The 17,655-nt window shown below is 40.6% G+C and overlaps 1 protein-coding gene across 49 annotated transcripts in view; it reads left to right on the forward strand.

Moving 5' to 3' along the window:
• Rims2 (regulating synaptic membrane exocytosis 2) overlaps nt 1-17,655 on the forward strand; it is a 394,972-nt gene that overhangs the window by 302,978 nt on the left and 74,339 nt on the right. For 24 of the 49 annotated variants that reach the window (XM_040730506.1, XM_040730510.1, XM_040730524.1 and 21 more), the window contains one exon: nt 16,165-16,242. The exons of the other annotated variants lie outside the window; for them this stretch is intronic. In XM_040730506.1, the coding sequence (XP_040586440.1) occupies nt 16,165-16,242 (78 nt within the window). The remainder of the gene's footprint in view (nt 1-16,164; nt 16,243-17,655) is intronic. 49 annotated transcript variants of the gene reach the window in all.

A 17,655-nucleotide genomic window follows, 5' to 3' on the forward strand; every position in this document is an offset into this window, starting at 1 on the left:
CTGTAATAATATAGAGTCTTATTCTAACACTATCTTATGCTCGCATATAACACTTAACTGAAAAAGAAATAGGGATAGTTGGTTGACCACCATCCCCACAATTGTGATTCTGTATATTTAGGGTAGGGTCAGAAATGTCCGTATTGACCAGGTTACCCCAGGAGATGAAGATGCTGTCTGTCTAATCCTTGGACACACTGTGTTTTCTAATAAACCTTGAAATCAGCTTGTGAGTTTCTGAACAAAGAAAGCAGTTGGAATTTTGATAGAGGTTGGGTTCAGTCAATTTGAAAGTTTTTGACACTTAGAAACAAACGATCTGTAAATATTTAAAATACTATTGCTGTGTGTATGCTGGCACATGTCAGAGGAGAACTGTGGAGCTGGTTCTCCCCCTCCCCCTCCCCATGCATTCTAGGGACCAAACTCAAGCCATTGGACTTATACAGCAAGCCCCGTGGGCAGAACCATCTCCCACCATGGAGAATTATTGCCATTTTTAAGATTACATTTTACAGTTCACAAACATGAAATGTTGTACCATTTCTTTCTTTACTTTCTGGCAGTTATATTTGTACTCTTAGTGCAATTTTCAGACACTTTTCTAAAATTACTCTTTACATTTTGTTTTTGGTGCTGTGATGAATCAATGCTAGGATCTGTAAGTACGATTGATTTTTGCGTATTGATTTTTGCGTACTACAGTTTTCCATGACTGTCTGTATAAGACATCTTGTCATCTGTGATTAAAGATAATTCTACATCCTCTTTCACAATCTGAAGGCTTTGGTTTCTTTCCTATGGTAATTGACCCCACTAGACAACCACTGTAAATCTTGAATACAAGTGGCTCGTGGAAGTCCTTAAGGCAGCCATTTAGAATTATCTTTGCATTAGCGTGAAAGATTTTTTAAAGATGCTGGCTGGCTCTTAATGATATTTATCCACTTTGGAAAAAGTTTGTGATCATCTTTCTGTAAGAATCCATATCTGCCCTGCAGATAGGAAAGCAGGACGGTCCCTTGTATTTCCTTGTTTCCCCGTTCAATTGCAGAATTTGAGTTAAATGTCAAAAGAATGGCTTGTGGAAATCTTGCGTCTGCTGTGGAAGCTTTTTGAAGATGCTGCGTCTTAATGACACTCATCCATTTTAGCTTAGTCTACAGAAAACTTTCTCTTAGACATTCATTTCCAGCCAAGAGCTTTAGTCTTCTTATCTACCACAGGGAATGCTGAACTCAGTTTGTAGAATTAGAGTCTTCATTACCTCCCAACCCACCAACCAAGCATCCCTAACAAACAGCTTCCTCTCTTTTTCACTCTCTAGGGGTCTGACGCCCCCCCCCATTCAGACTGACGACCCTCCACTTAGACTTGCACAGGCCGGAGAGCCGGGCGGTGTTCTTTGCTAAGTTTTCTCCACTGAACAGAATTGCCTCCTTCTGATCTCCAAGTCTTACTGATTTTCTCTTTAACAGTCACTTAAGTCATGTCCATTTTCCTAACTCCATTTCTGCCTTCATAACTTAAACTATTGTTCTCTCATGGACATTAAGAAAATTCTTACTTCTTAGAAAACATAAATCTAAACATTATATTGATAGCGTGAGACATAAGCAATTTTATGAAGTTCTTAAATTGTGAAACTTGATATAAAAATTGTCTTCATTGAATATTGAATGAGCAATATGTGGAGCATTGTCAGATAGGTAAAGGTTTAAATCACTGCCAAAGACAAAGGTCATGTTGCTTATCACATTTGTGTTAAATGTCCAGACTAGGCAAATCTCTGAAATAAAAATATAGGGTATTCTATTTGTATAGAATACAGATGTTCTCTGAGATGCACTGTTTGCTTCTGTGGCTAACTTAGTGTATGTTTTTACTTGTGGGTCCGTTACAATGAAATAATTTTATTTTTGAAAAAGTAAATTAGCGGCAGCTGAGCTGTGAAAGGACTCTGAGTGACTGCTAATGTCACAACGTTCTGCTTTTTGGTGTTGATTTTGAAGTAGTTAGTGTTGATGATGACGCAACCCTGCTAATATTTTTAAAAATTACTGATTCATATACTTTGAAAGGATGATGTTTGTAATATATTAGTTTTAAGTGCTGAAAGAAGACATGTTTTCAGTAAGTACTGTATGTAGATATTAAAAGTCCAAACTTTTTTTCAAGCCTATTTTCTTCAGTTCCTACGTGCCTTTCGAGGCTAGCTTCTTCCAGTTTTCATTCGTGTCTTTCTTTTCTCATTCTTCTATGTATTTCTTTTCTCGGGTTGCAAAGAATCACGGGCTGCGTCTCCAAGAGCAGATGACAATTTTCCGTCCCGCCGTAGGCCCGTTTCATCCTTTCCAGTCAATGCCATCAATGGCCTCCACTTGCACACTCTCTACAGCAAAAACCCCAGCAAGCAAGCTAGGCTCCTAAAGTTTAGCAAATTAAATATAAGAGCTGTCACTAATCCACCATGCTATTTTCTGGGTGTGGCAAAGCTGCAAGTGCTTGTCACACACTCTGGAGAGAAGCGAGAGCTCAGACCGAGGGGTCTGAAGAGTCAGCGCCCCCAAGGGAGGACTAAGAAGGCACAGTGAGAGAGGGAAGACCTGCAGCCGGGGGAGGAGCAGGAGCAGGAGCAGGAGCAGGGGCAGGGGCAGGGGCAGGGGCAGGGGCAGGGGCAGGGGCAGGGGGCAGGGGCAGGGGCAGGAGCAGGGTTGGATGCCCTGGCTCAGTTAAAGGAAGGAAGGTGGGAGGACGGGGACATTTCTAGACAGGCACTGAAGCAGGTGTTACTACCCGATGCCCTCAGTTTCCTCAAATCAGTAACAGTTTCCTCAAATCGGTAAGATCGTGTCTTTTGCTGTGTAAGTCCAGTGTTTCTCCCACTTGTCTATAGCATGCCTTTAAATGGCATAGCCTGAGGCTAGAAGCAAATGGCTTTTATTTTTAAACAGGCTGTTACTCTGTAACCCTGGCTGGCCTCATACTCACAGAGATCCTCCTGCCTCTGCTTTTCAAGTGCTGGGATTAAAAGGCTTTCGCCACCATGCCCAGCCAAACGACTTCCAGTAGATTTCATAGGGAAAGTTGCTCAGAAGAAAAGTCATGATTTGTTAATACCTTTTGACTAGACATTAAAAAGTTTATTCGTTTATCTTATTTATTACTTTATTGTTTCATACGTGGCTATATTATTCTTTGATTAAAGCATCCCTTCCTCTCATTTTCCTCTCATCCATTTCCTCCTCCCACCAGATCCCTTCTTCTCCAAGGCCCTCTCCTGCTTGCTTGTCTGTGTGTCTTTCTGTCTGTCTGACTGTCTGTCTGTCTGCTGTCTGTGTTAACCGAATGGCTCAGGGGCGATTGTCCTGAGTAGGCATCATATGCCAGTGCCCACCACTGAGGTACATGACTCCTCTCCTCCCTCAGCCTTCAGCTTCCTGAGATTCCTGAGGAGGAATGGGATATCTCCCCCCGCTCATCCATGATGGGGAGCTGATGGGCCTGTGTTGTGTAGCTAAAATGTCTTTTATGAATGAATAGTTGAGGAGTGTATTTGATAAGAAGATTTTCTAGTTTTGATGCAGCCTGAGCATAAGGCCCCAAATGGACATTTATTCAATTATTTTTCATCTTTTCAAGCACAAATTCATTGGTTCCTCTATTGGGGATATTTCTTAACCTTTCATGGGGATATGAAAAAGTTCCTAGAAAAAGTCAGTCAGCAGGTTAAGTGTAGAGGGTATTAATACTTAGAAACATAAAGACCATCCTTTTTCCTTTTAAGTCAGTGTTGTTCAAGTTTATTATCAGAAAAGTTAATCCCATGAAATTATAGTTGTTTTTTGTGGTGTGTGTGTGTGTGTGTGTGAGAGAGAGAGAGAGAGAGAGAGAGAGAGAGAGAGAGAGAGAGAGAGAGAGAGAGAGAGCCCTTGATCAGATGACTTTAGGAACTGCTGTGTATGCTGTCAAAAATAGGAAAATTCATGTGTATTTTGAGATGTCCTATAATGAAATCATTTGAATTAGTGTTTCTTAATCTTCAGATATAACTATTTCATGTAATACTTTTGGAATTTATTTCTGCAGGTGTGCTTAAAACTTAGTGGTATACCTTAATTTTACACTTTTAGGTTTAGCTTGTATTTTTAAAGTGAAAATATATTCTGTTATTGCTGTGTTTAAGTATAGAATTGTGGTATAAAATTTAGGACCATCCAGAAGAAGTCTTTAGAACTTAAAAATAGCCATAAAGGTTTGTTAAATAAGCAGATGGGTGAAACTGTGAAAGGAATTAAAAACTCAAACAACAGTTCACAAATACAGCAACAGAAAACTTATCCAAATAATATAAAATGAGATTTATTTCTCAAATAGTGACACTAATATAAGGACTCCATAAAATAGTTTATATAATTCAATAAATCTTATGAACACTGAACATTTTTGCTGACTTTTCACTTATTTGGAATGTAATTCATTGTACTGTTTGGAAAATCTCTTCAAATAAAAACAGCCCAAGCACACAAATATGAAATAGACAAATGACCTACTTTCTGTATTTTCCATACTTATATCAACATATTGACTTGGGACCATTAGTTACTGAGATCAAAATTTATCATTCTAGAATTCCACTTATGTCGTGTGCGTGTGTGTGTTGTGTGTGTGTGTGTGTGTGTGTGTGTGTGTGTGTGTGTGTGTGTACAGACCAGGCTGCATCTAATACATACCTAATAGTAACTTTCTAAAGTGCTGTCTATACCAATTATACCCCTCTATTGTACTGTGATGTTTTTTTTTCTCACTTCCAAAACTATTCAGAGTTCACTCTTGCATGGCGATTATGAGTCCATGACTCCTACATATAATATTTTAACATCATTAAGCTTTGTCCACCATTTATTGAAATATACCTTCTTGATGAAAAGATTTTATTCTATACATTACATAGCAAGAACAAATAAAATCTTATTTTTGAACCATAAAATATTTAATGAAATTTTCAGTTTAATAATAAGTGAGAACTATAGGGAGATATTTTTATATCCTTGTTAAGATAATATATAGTTATCTCACTTTCCAATTATGTTTTCAAAGTCATCAGTTAATATCATCTATCATTTACAGAGTATTTCACTGGTTAACAGTTTATTTTATAAACCATACATATAAATATGTGATGTATGGATGTTTTTGCATCTAATGCATGGCATTTATAATATATTTGCACACATGTATGTGCTTGTTAATAGATATATGCATCTTGTTATATTGGGCTTAAACAGTTAGGTTAGAGAGGGATAGAACAAGCAACAGTACTTATATTTTGAGTTAACGATTCTCCTCAATTTACGTTTTTGTACCACTGTGGTAGGGAAATGTAGAATTTAAGTTTCATCTGCGCAGTGGTTATCACTACAGAAATGAAGGCTACTTGTGTTTCACTGATTTTTTTCTTTGGGGGGAGCAATAATACTGATGCAGTGATGCTGAAGTTTTAGTTTTCTGGAAGCAGCTTGTTTTTCTCTGACTGACTCAATGTAGCTCCTTCATGAGCTTTTGTTAAAAAAAAAATGGGTGAATAAGTAAATGCCCGCATCCATGTACTTAAAAGAGGATGTTTTGGCATAAGTATACCCGAACCTATACAATGAGTGTGAAAGATGACATACTGAGTAATTCAGTGAGACTTGCCACCCTCTTCTCCAGCCGCGGAACTGGTGTGACATTATACTCCTTGCAGTCAGGGTTCTTAACTGTTTTATTACAGTTATTTGTTTTGTGTATGGAGGGTGGGTAGGGGCAACACCGAGCGTGTGGATGTCAGAGGACATCTTGCAGGAGCTGTTCTCTCTTTCCACCACGTGCGAGCCCTGGGCCAAACTCAGGAGGTCAGGATTAGAAGCAAGGGCAAACACCTTTACCTACTAAACCGCCTCACTCCCCTCCCTTCTTTCCCCCTCCCTGATTATTGATTGCATAAAACTTTTAGCTTGTGACTCATTCTTCAATTCTTTTTTTTTTTTTTTTGGTTTTACGAGACAGGGTTTCTCTGTATTGTTTTGGAGGCTATCGGTCCAGCCCAGCCTCGAACTCACAGAGATCCGCCTGCCTCTGCCTCCCGAGTGCTGGGATTAAAGGTGTGTGCCACCACCGCCCGGCCATTCTTTAATTCTTAGTGCATCATTTCTTTCTTCTTTTTAATTATATGCAGAAAAACCAGAGACCTCCTTTGAAAGGCCCGTCAGAAGTTTTTAGTACCCTGATGTGAAGTGGGAGTTCTGTAGCTTTACTCTAAGCCAGGCTCGTAAACAAACCACTAGGAGAGACTTTTCAGAGCAAATGCCCTGGCTGTGAAAAGCGGGAACTCTGTGTAGTACTCTGGAGTTGACCATACTCTGTTCTGGAACTCCGTGTAGTACTCTGGAGTTGACCATCCTCTCTTCTGGAACTCCGTGTAGTACTCCGGAGTTGACCATCCTCTGTTCTGGAACTCTGTGTAGTACTCCGGAGTTGGCCATCCTCTCTTCTAGAACTCTGTGTAGTACTCTGGAGTTGACCATCCTCTCTTCTGGAACTCTATGTAGTACTCTGGAGTTGACCATCCTCTCTTCTGGAACTCTGTGTAGTATTCCGGAGTTGACCATCCTCTCTTCTGGAACTCTGTGTAGTACTCTGGAGTTGACCATCCTCTCTTCTGGAACTCCATGTAGTACTCTGGAGTTGACCATCCTCTCTTCTGGAACTCCGTGTAGTACTCCGGAGTTGGCCATCCTCTCTTCTGTGTGTCGTACTGTGGAGAAGACCATCCAATCTTGAATAGCTCCCTCTCTACCCTATTGAACTGTGTACATTGAAATTTATGATTGTTACAAGCTTCTCACAAGCCGTTTCTACTTGCCTGTGGCGTTCAAAGCCCCCCCTCTTAGCTTGCAGCATGATCATGCGTGTATTTGTTTTTAAATACGCTCTGAGTTTGTATGCTATGCATGTATCTGGATTCATGACATATTCCATGATTTTAAAATCATGAAAAATATCAAATGGGAGAATTTTGTTAATACTTACTTTCCTTAAAATTGAGCTACATTATGTTTTAACCCACTGGCAAGTAAAAAAAAAACCAATGGCTTTTATTGTGCACCTATGTTTGTTTATTAAAACATAAGTATATTCTTTTATTATTGGAATTCTTTATAATTTTTATAAAATTTTTGTATTATGTCCCTAAACTGATGATCCCAAATTATGTCTTCTTTTCTATAATGCACACTATCAAATTTTGTTAGGTCCACATGACACTTAAGCAACTTAGTGATTTTTTTAATCCACAATTGTTAGCTTTTCTACCACAATGTGACTTAAGACAATGGAATAATAGCAGAAAATGGATAAAATTAGCCACAAATAGGGAAAATGTCACCATTAATTGTGTAGAAATTTGCAGTGTTCTAACTGGAATAATTACACTGAACAAGTCTGGTTGCTGGAGAGCTGGGCTAATCTCTGGCAGTAAACCATTCTCCTAGTGACTAGACTTTCTAGTTATCTAATTTCATCTTGTTGGAATAGCCTTGTTAATGAGCTCCTTTGTGTTGAAAATTGAGCTTTTTTTCTGATTTCCACATTTTATGTTTTACTCAGCATGATTTGCTGCCTCTACGTGCCTACTTTTCTAGTCACTTAAAATTGTAATTTACATAAATGTATAATATATAATAATTTGGGGCGTTTTGTTTTGTTTTTGAGACAGGATTTCTCTGTGTAGCTCTGGCTGTCTTGGAACTCACTATGTAGACCAGGCTGGCCTTGAACTCACAGCAATGCACCTGCCTCTGCCTCCGGAGTGCTGTGATTAAAGGCGTGCGCTACCACTACCAGGCAAAATATCTAATATTTTTTAACTTTTATTTAAGAAATATGTTAACCTCAATAACACCTGTGGGTTCTTATTCTTATGAAATGAAAACTAGAAACACTGTCACAAGATATTATTACAAATTACAAAATTCTACTTTTTCTTACATGTGTAATTAATAACCAAAGTTAGCCTGCTGAACGGATACAGTATTTTGTTCTTCTTAAAATTAAAAAGTAGCCAGTGTGAAAAGTACTTTTGAATATTTAGCTTATCTGTATATGAGAAGCAATACTTTCTCCAAGCTCGCTCTTTAGTATATACTCATTAGAACAACATGAGCCACAGGTAAGCTAAGAGCTCACAGAAGAAACTGTGGACACTGGTTTGGGCAGGGGAGGGAGAGGGCATTGTCATTGTTTTCTTTTTCAATTGAAAAGCTTAGGAAATGTGGGTCTAGAGAAGCCCGGTTAATATGTTTAACATATGTTTGATTGACAAAAACTTAGTCATAACATCTGTCTGAGCTCTGCAAAGGCAAAATGACCAAGTAAGACACTTTAATAAGGTCCGTTTCCAGTAACTAATGCTCAAATTTCTTAGGAGGGTTTTGAATGCCTCTTGTAGTTATCAGTAGAGAAAATTCAAGATGCAAATGCTTAGCTCTTCTTCCAGAAGATCCCTGGGACTATAGCTCTGTGCTGTATTCTTTAAAAGCCACGCCCCTGGGTGAGCGGTATAAGTGGAGAAGAACTCTCTACTAATGCATCTGACATTGTATGTCGTCTGTGTCCTCCCAACTGGACAATACTTATAATTTAAGGGTGAAATCTAGCGTGTGGCTTCCTGCCCTCCTGCCTTAGGGAACTTCAAGCTTCTGTAATTACTCCCAGAGCCTTTCCAAAGAGGAGCAAGCCTGTCCTGCCTGTTAAGAAAAGGAGCTGTGACCCAAAAGTAGCTAGCTGTCAGCACATTACTTGTGGGTTTGCCCCACTGAGGGCAAAGGACACTTTGACGTATTAGTCATGTGTGAAAGCACCTCATGATTGAACAGGAGAACAAGAAGGGAATGAACGACTTGTTTGGAGGATGGCGAGTAGTGAGTGACTGGAAACCAGGATGGAGAGACAGTGAAGGTGTGAGCAGCAGCCTCACTCGGAGAGTCAGCATCCCAGGGCAGGCTGAATCCCAGACAGCATCTCTTTCCGAGCATCCCAGAAGGACGGAGCCCATGCCTCCTCTCCTCCGAGTTTCTGTAGCAGGTGAAGCAGGAAACACCTCTACTTGTGGTCAAGTTAACGTCTAAACACTTGAAACTGTCACCAGCTAAACAATGTGTCCTGTTGAAAAGTAAACCTCACTGCAAAAGAGGCTCTCAAACTCTGGGCCATGCTGCCTCCCCATCCTCCACTTAGATGCCTTATAGCAATGCATGCCTGTAGGTTGGGTGTTTTCAAATGTTTACATTTGTTTACTTATTAATTATGGGTGTGTGCATGCGTGCGTGTGGTGTGTGTATGTGAGTGTGTGAGTGTGTGTGTGTGAGTGTGTGAGTGTGAGTGTGTGTGCGTGTGTACTTTAGTTGTGGAGGTCAGAGGACACCTTGCAGACTAGGCTCTCTCTTCCCCCACGTTGAACTTGGGTACCACAGTAAGCGCTTTTTCCTGCTGAGCTGTCTTGTCAGCCCCACCTTAAATTCTCTGTCCTTATTTTTTTTTTTTTTTTTTTTTTTGGTTTTTTGAGACAGGGTTTCTCTGTGGCTTTGGAGGCTGTCCTGGAACTTGCTTGGTAGTCCAGGCTGGTCTCGAACTCACAGAGATCCACCTGCCTCTGCCTCCCGAGTGCTGGGATTAAAGGCGTGCGCCACCAACGCCTGGCCTCTGTCCTTATTTTTAAGTGGTTTAACATTACTCATATTTTAGATTATTAAAAATTCTTAAATGATTATGACTCAACAGTTTACAACAATGTTAGCACAAATGGCTATTGTTATTGCTATTATTCAAACTTTAAAGGCAAATTTAAAGAGCAGAATTAAAATGTCATCCAATAGTAAACCTTCAGGATTCTGTGTCATTGTGCATGCAGAGAGTGTTTGCCTCTGGCTAAACAGTGTGCACAGCATGCCACTTTTAAATTTTCCTTTTATGTTCTCTTGGGCAGTTATCCCTGTTTTTATAAAGAAGATACAGTATTTGGAAAGTGACTCAAACCCACGTTTACATATTCCTACGGGGTCACTGATTGAACACTGTTTGTTGTGAAATAAGGTCTCACACCATAGCTCAGGCTGGCCTGGGACTTAACCTTGACTCATGGTAATCTTCCTGCTCAATCTCAGGAGTTTCCATTGTGAGCCACCACTTTCAATGATTGTTTTAAAAGTTGGTTTTTAATTGGTAGCTCTATCTGTTATCCAGTAATAAAAGACTTCTACTATCTTCAGCTGAACTTGGCTTGTAAATTGTTCAAAAAGCCAGGGAAAAATGTTTAATAAGGGGCACGCATTCAGTGCATGTCTGACAATGTTAGAAGCCATTGTCTTAATGTAGTGGTGAGGCCAAGATACTTTATAAGAACCTGGGGTCAGGAAGCCCACCGATGGCAGATGTGAACATTTGTTTTTTATTTCTTTCAATTACTTTTGATCATTTCATACATAAGTAATATGTATTTAGATAATTCTCCCCCTCCAATCTCTCCCTTTGATAAGAAATACATTTACATACAGCTATTTTCATCTTTCAGTTATTCCCTTAATACTTTCCAAGATAGAAAACCTATGCAGTGTTGCTTCCTGGAAGAGATATAAGGTCAGGAGAAGAGGGAGTGAAGTATCTCAAGTCAGTTTTCATCAGGACCACTCCCGTAGCTTGTGCTCATCAACCTAAAGTTCCAAGTTTTCTGAGATCCAGAAAAACAGGCAATATTTATAATTATTGTCCTGGTCATCAAGGTAAAGGGCAGGAAAATGCACGATGCCAAATACTTAGGCTAGCCACACACGTACTTGTACCCATAGATCACAAACACACCCAAAATTAAAACACTAGGAATCAATACTAACTCAGTAACCCGTTTGTGAGTAACGCAGACCTCTGCCAGAGCACAGAAGTACATTAATATTCCTTTATATCTTGGTCTTTCATCTCCTCGATACTCACTGGGCTGTGATACAGCAGCATCACCATCTCATGGTCCTTTACAGAAGCAGACTATTCTGACCCGTGTGTCAGAATAGTCACGTGTGCGCAGAGTATCTAGATGGAGGGAGGAAGGGTGAAATGATGGGGTCAGGCGACGTTAATCTGCCGTAGCATTTAGCTAGGAGCAAAGTCACCCCACTTCAGTTGTTACTCCCTCCATGTAAAATGAGCATTTGAGGAACCTAAGTAACGTAGAGTTCGGGGAGCGCGGTCTACACAATAAAAACGGTGGCAGGCATGATTTTGAACAAAAGATGCTCACTTCTCACTTCATGTAGTTTATAGACTAGAAAAACGCCGACCACTGCACTGGACCAAAGAGCGGCTCACCTAACTCCCACAGGCCAAGCACAGTCTCACTGGATGGCCGTCGCCTGACCCTCACATTCTGCCCAGTGAGGCGACGCTCCAGCGCAGCGGTGCAGTCTTTGCAAGGTCGATTAACTTGGGATCTAGAAACAAGGGCAAGGGCCGGCAAGTTGGCTCCACAGGTGAAAGCACCTGCTGCCAAGCCTGAGGACCTGTGTTCGATCCCTTCGTGGTAGCAGAGAACCAGCTCCTGCATGTTGTCCCAAGTTATTTCTGACCTCCACATGTAAAAAGAGAGAAGAGTGCTAAATGTCTAGCATTTTCAAGATCTCCTTTCATCACGATGGTGGTAGAAAAAAAAACTTATGTTAGGAAATTATGACTGAAACATTGTCTAGACGCACAAATATTAGCTAAGCAAGTATTCTAAATCCAGTCTTTGTTGGCATGCTTTTAAATGAATAGTATTTTTTCTAGCGGCCAATGAATAAACAGTTGTGGAAATTTTATATGTAAACTAATTCAAAATAAAGCTACTCGCACAGTCCAAGGAGGTAAGGAAAGTGTAACTGTAACAGTGAACAGGGTTGCTTACCTGTTACAAAGAGTTACTCCATCTTCTATAGGGTGTGCATGGGTTTAGTTCAAACTGATGAGTCTTGTCTAGACGCTGGATGATAACATGACAGCTCCCTGAGAGTTTGTCCTCATATCCACTCTTATTTTCCTTGTCCAAGGCTTAAACTGTGATGATCCTTGACATGGTGTAAAATCATATCATATACAAGTGCTTCTGCGTGTGCACACACATTTAGAAATAACTCCAATGCCCACAACAGGGGAACTGGTAACTTCTTCAGGTCCACACTTAAAGCTGTGTGGTGTGATGTTGAGCGTGTCATTTCTGGCACACCCTTCTCGTGTAGGGTTTTTGACACTATTGAATTTTGTTCTATCTTTTTGTAACCTCGAGCCCACTTTTCTTCCAAGCACACGGAAGACCTGAGAGCAATGCTGTCTGAAAGCACTGGCTAGTCCTCTGCTACCACCGTGAACCCAGAGGGCATCCTCTTGGGTCCACCCCTGCTAAAGAGAACAGGCAGCGGTCAGTCTTTTTCCTGCAGCTTTGTAGAGCGATCCTACCAAGCTCACTAAAACGGGTCTGGCAGCTCTGGTGTAGACCTGCTGACTCCAGGCACCTGAGGAACAGTGGGATTTGCATGCGGTGCCTGCAAATCCTGTTGTCCGACTCGTGTAAGAAATTGCTCAGAACTGTTGAGGGCAAGGAACCACTTCTCTTTGTGCAATTATCATCAGGCAAATGCAAGACAGCTTCCACAAAAGGCACTTTGCAAGCATAAATGAGTCGTTATGAGTAGTAAATATTTATTCTTGAAAAAATGTAGGGTGAGCTTTAGAGGGGTTCTGTTTTGTTCTCTTGTTGGCCTTCAGAAAGTCTAGCAGATTTCTCCGTGTTAGTTTGAAAGATGGATTTGAATAGATAAGAGTCTCAGAGATAGTGATCAAATTTCAGCCAAAGATATGTTCTTATTCTCTGATAAATTTCAGTGACAATAGAATGGAGATGCTTTGTCTTATTTGTAATGAAGTTTTTAAGGTAAATTACAATACATACTGTTTTTCACACGTATGACACTAACTTATTTTACACTTATAGTCAAGAGACATTTTCTCAACTTCTGTTCATTTAAACATTCATTGTCTCTTGAACAACATTTTGTAGTTTTATGGTAAAATTTACATCCAAAGGATGTTTTCATGTTAAGGTTAGCTTTTAGTGTCATTTTTATTTTTTATTTATTACTTTTATGTGTGGTGTGGAGGGTAAGGGCATGTGTCATAGTGCATGCATTGGGAGCCAGAACAGGACGTAAGCATCATTCTCTGCCCTGTGGTCTGTGCCGCTGCCCTCCAGGAGTCCCTGTATCTCACTGAGCTGCAGTCCACCTCTGTCACGAGGCTTGCTTGCCCAGGAGTGTTTTGGAATTGCCTGTCTCTGCGCTCCAGGGCTGATGTTACAGACATGCTCAGACACGCCTGGCTTTTTACATGGACGCTGGAAATCAAACTCAGGTCCTCATGCCTGCACAACTGAGCTATCGCCCCAGCATCACGTTTAGAGGCGAAATATGAATTTTTTGTCTTACGGGAATGAAGCCATGGCTTGGCAGTTAAGGATACTTGCTGTTCCTACAAAGGACATGAGTTTGGTTCCCAGCACCCTGTGGCAACTCACAGCCTCCACATAACTCCACTTCCATGGGCTCTGATGTCCTCTTCTTACCTTTGCAGGCAGCATACATACATACATACATACATACAGTAATACATACATACAGTAATACATACATATAGTAATACATACATACAGTACATACATACAGTACATGCACACGTACATATAGTACGTACATGCATACATGCATACAGTACATACATACAGCACATGTATATGTACATATAGTACATACATGCATACATATATACAGTACATACATACATGTATATAGTACATACATACATACATGCATACAGTACATACATACAGTACATAAATATATGCATGCATACATACAGTATATATAATACATATATACATTCATTCATACATCATACAGAACATACATACATTCAGGCAAAATATTCATATAACTAGAACAATATAATAGGGAAATTTTTAATGTGATTTTTATTTAGTGTTCCTATTTCAAAAAAATACACGTTTCCTTTTTACAAAATCTTAACAATTAAAGGTCCTTTAATAATAAGAATGGAGAAAATGTAAGTTGATACCCAAGTCAGGGATAAAATACATCTCCTAATATTTTATTATAGAAGGTTTACTTTATTTTAAATGGTATATATTACTTGTGATGAAGACACCCAAAAAAAAGCTGAAACAAAAGTTGGAGAGAAATCTGTCACTGCCTGTGACATTTATGTTTAGAAATAATTGGCTGTAGTTAGCTTGGTTGGCCTGAGACATAAGGAATAATAAGGATCGGTCCTAGTATGAAATGCAAGTACTTTGAAAGGTAAATGAATATGTTTCCTCCAGAACTGGTGAAGAATTGAGTTAAACTGAGAGAAAACCTTTTTAAATTGACGAAAGGTGTGTGGTTTAAAGAGGGTGAGCAGAAACACACCAGCGTTAGATGACACTCAGAAAAGTGGCTTCTGAGGCTGGAGAATAGGTCAGAGGTCATGAACATTTGCTGCTCTGGCAGAGGACCTGGGTTCGGTGCCCACTCCAGCCCCAGGGCATTCAGCCCCTTCCCTGGCTTCCTCGGACACCAGGTCTGCATGCTGTGCACAGCCACACATGTAGTCAAAAGAACCACACACACACACACACAAAAAATGAATGCGTCTTCTGAGGATGTTCTCCTCTGTTGACGTTATGCAATTATAAAACAGAAGATGGCAAATCTTAGAAACTTAATTTTTACACTTTTCCTCTGATCCAAAATTACAATCATTGAAAGTAAGAATGCTATCTTAGTTTCTAGACTTTCGCTTGAATTCTTAATGTCATGTTTTCCCATACTAGAACTTTCTATAACCGGTTTTAATTTTCTTTTCCATTTGCTTAAGATCCTTCACCTTTGTCTAAAATTTAGTAAAATACCAGGAATCCTTATTTAAGTAGCTTTCTCACCTTCTGATACCCTATGACCTTTCTAGTTCCTTCTTCCTTTAACATTTAGTCTTCTAGAATTCGCTCCTATTATAGCTTCACCCCTCTTTCCTTTCAATCCCTTGCTTAGTCCCCTGGAAACTGATATCTCCAGCTGAATAGGTGTGTTCTTCTTCAAAGTCGGTGTACCCTCAAAACTGCCAACTCAGTGTCCCTTTTTGATATTTGTTTCAAATGACATCTTTGCAGCCTTCGGCTACTCCAGCTTTCATGAAGAATATTCTTCTTTGTCTTGTGTGATATTTACCACTATCTATCTGTATTCCAGATTTCTTCTCTGTCCTTTGGTCACTTCCCTTCTGACCCTCAATCACTGAGTTGTCTTCTGGAACGTTAGCATTTCCCCTCCTTACATCCTCCCGTCCTCATCAGCCCCTCCCTCTTCAAATATTTACTGACTCCACGTTGTTAGCCTGGACCGGTCCCCTAAGCGTTCGGCCTGAGAGGAGAGCTTCCTCCGGAAGCTCTCCGTCAGGAGGAGATGACGCCAGTTCCAGTGGGGAGCATTCTCTAAAGCAGCAGTCCTTGAGCAAATGCTTTGCTCTCTAAGGACTTGAGTCTCCTCCTCGGTCAAGGCAGACGGAGCTTTTGTAAGTTAAGGACTTAGCATCACTACCCCTTACCTATGACACCGTGTAATTCGGCCAAGCCACACTGCTCATCTTCAAACTGCGCCACGCTCTCAATTCTGCGCCGTTTCTTACACTATTCCTCCCTGTGTGTCGTCCTTCTTACCCCTGGTTCCAGACACATGCTCAGAAAAGCTTTCCTGACCTCTGATTGTCAGGTCTCCCGGCAATAGAATATCCTAGTGCTGAGTCGTGTCGCTGGCCTCTGGCAGCTCTAAGTGTTTCAGTCACTTGCTACAAGCTCTACATGACTGTTTGGTCCTTCTTTCTTTCACTGCAGAGCCACAGCTACTGGCAGCCCAGGTGGAGTCCACACACAGTAAAGACAGACGTTCTTCTGCATAGAGTATAATAAATGAACACTTGTGTTGAATGGGCTGACGAGAGGAAATTCTCTTTGTGTGGAGAGAAAGACAAACAAAAATTCTTTGTTCCCTTCAGTTTCAGCCCCCTTGTGCAAGACTGTGGAGCACAGGCGCCGGTTCAGCCCCCACTCATTCCCTTGGGACCTGACAGCAAGTAGGTGTATGGGAATACTAGCTAAAGGAAGCGGTTAATTGGCACCATGGTGTTCTCTATGGTTGAAATTAGCTGAGTCAAGAAATGTTTGCTAGCCAGGAATTCAAGGGAGAAAGAGGCCAATGAGGTCATATCTCAGAGGATAATAAAGTATTAGCTGATATCAGAAAAAAATGCAGTGCTTATCAGATACGTGTTATAATGAAATCATCTTAAAATTCTAACTTATATAACTTTGTTCTTAAGTTGACAATGAATGAAAACAATGACACTTCTGATTAAAACATGAGCATCTTAAATGTAGTCTTATGGGAGTGGGGTTGTGTTTTGTATATATGTACGCACTCCTGTGAATCACATGTACGTGCTAGGCATTTGCATGTCTGTGTACATGTGTGTAGGAACCAGAGCTCAAAATCAAGTACTTCTCTCTATGACTACTTTCCACCTTATTTTTTTGAGATCAGGTTTCTTACTCATCAATTCAGATAGAGTGGTTAGCCAATGAGCCCAGGGATCCAGCTGTGAGCCCAGGGATCCAGCTGTCCACACCCATAGGGTGGTTGACCAATGAGCTCAGGTATCGCCACTTGTCTACACCTATAGGGTGGTTGGCTCATGAGCTCAGGAACCTCCAACTGTCTAACCCCATAGGGTGATCAGCCAATGAGCTCAGGGATACAGCTGTCCACACCCATCACCAACTCCAGTGCTGGAGTTACAGATGCACACTACCAGTGTCCAGCCTCTGTGTGTGTGTGTGTGTGTGTGTGTGTGTGTGTGTGTGTGTGTGTGTGTGTATGAATGCATGTTCTTAAATGTAACCTGTTTGGTGTGTATAATGTTACTCATGTATGCTTTTAGAGCTGATCATTTGATAATTAGTGTGCTCTGGGTCTCAAGCTCACACAAAGAACCACAGGCAATTCAGGAATGCTGCAAATGGGAGAAATAGTTTCTCCAGAGAAAAATTCTTTTTTGCTGAAGAAGTTTTAGTGTATTGAAATTTCACATACTAACTAGCTATTGAGAAAGGAATTTCAGAAGTTCTGGACTTCACGTGTGCCCCCTAGTTGATCTCAACTAAACAGTGAACTATTTGAGACCATGGATGTTTGCTTCCTGCCATGAGACCCAAGACTTGAACCCTTAAAGATGCATTGCTGATGACTATAATCGAGGCAAGCAAGCAATTTTGACCAAAATTACTTTGTTGCTTGGCTAAATGTGTTCCCCACCTCTGGACATTAACCTTGTGGTGCACATGCATACATGCCCTCTCAACACACAGAAAGTTCTCCATATGCTTCAGAGGTTTTCTTCAACGCTTGCCTTCTTCAGGGTGTCTTGACATTAGAGTGTGGATTCCTGCTCAAGCTGGCCCAGTAGACGATGTCATCGTTTGTATCCCCA

This window comes from Mesocricetus auratus, unplaced genomic scaffold (assembly GCF_017639785.1).
Source record: "Mesocricetus auratus isolate SY011 unplaced genomic scaffold, BCM_Maur_2.0 Super-Scaffold_100023, whole genome shotgun sequence".
In the NCBI taxonomy this organism is placed as follows: Eukaryota; Metazoa; Chordata; class Mammalia; order Rodentia; family Cricetidae; genus Mesocricetus; species Mesocricetus auratus.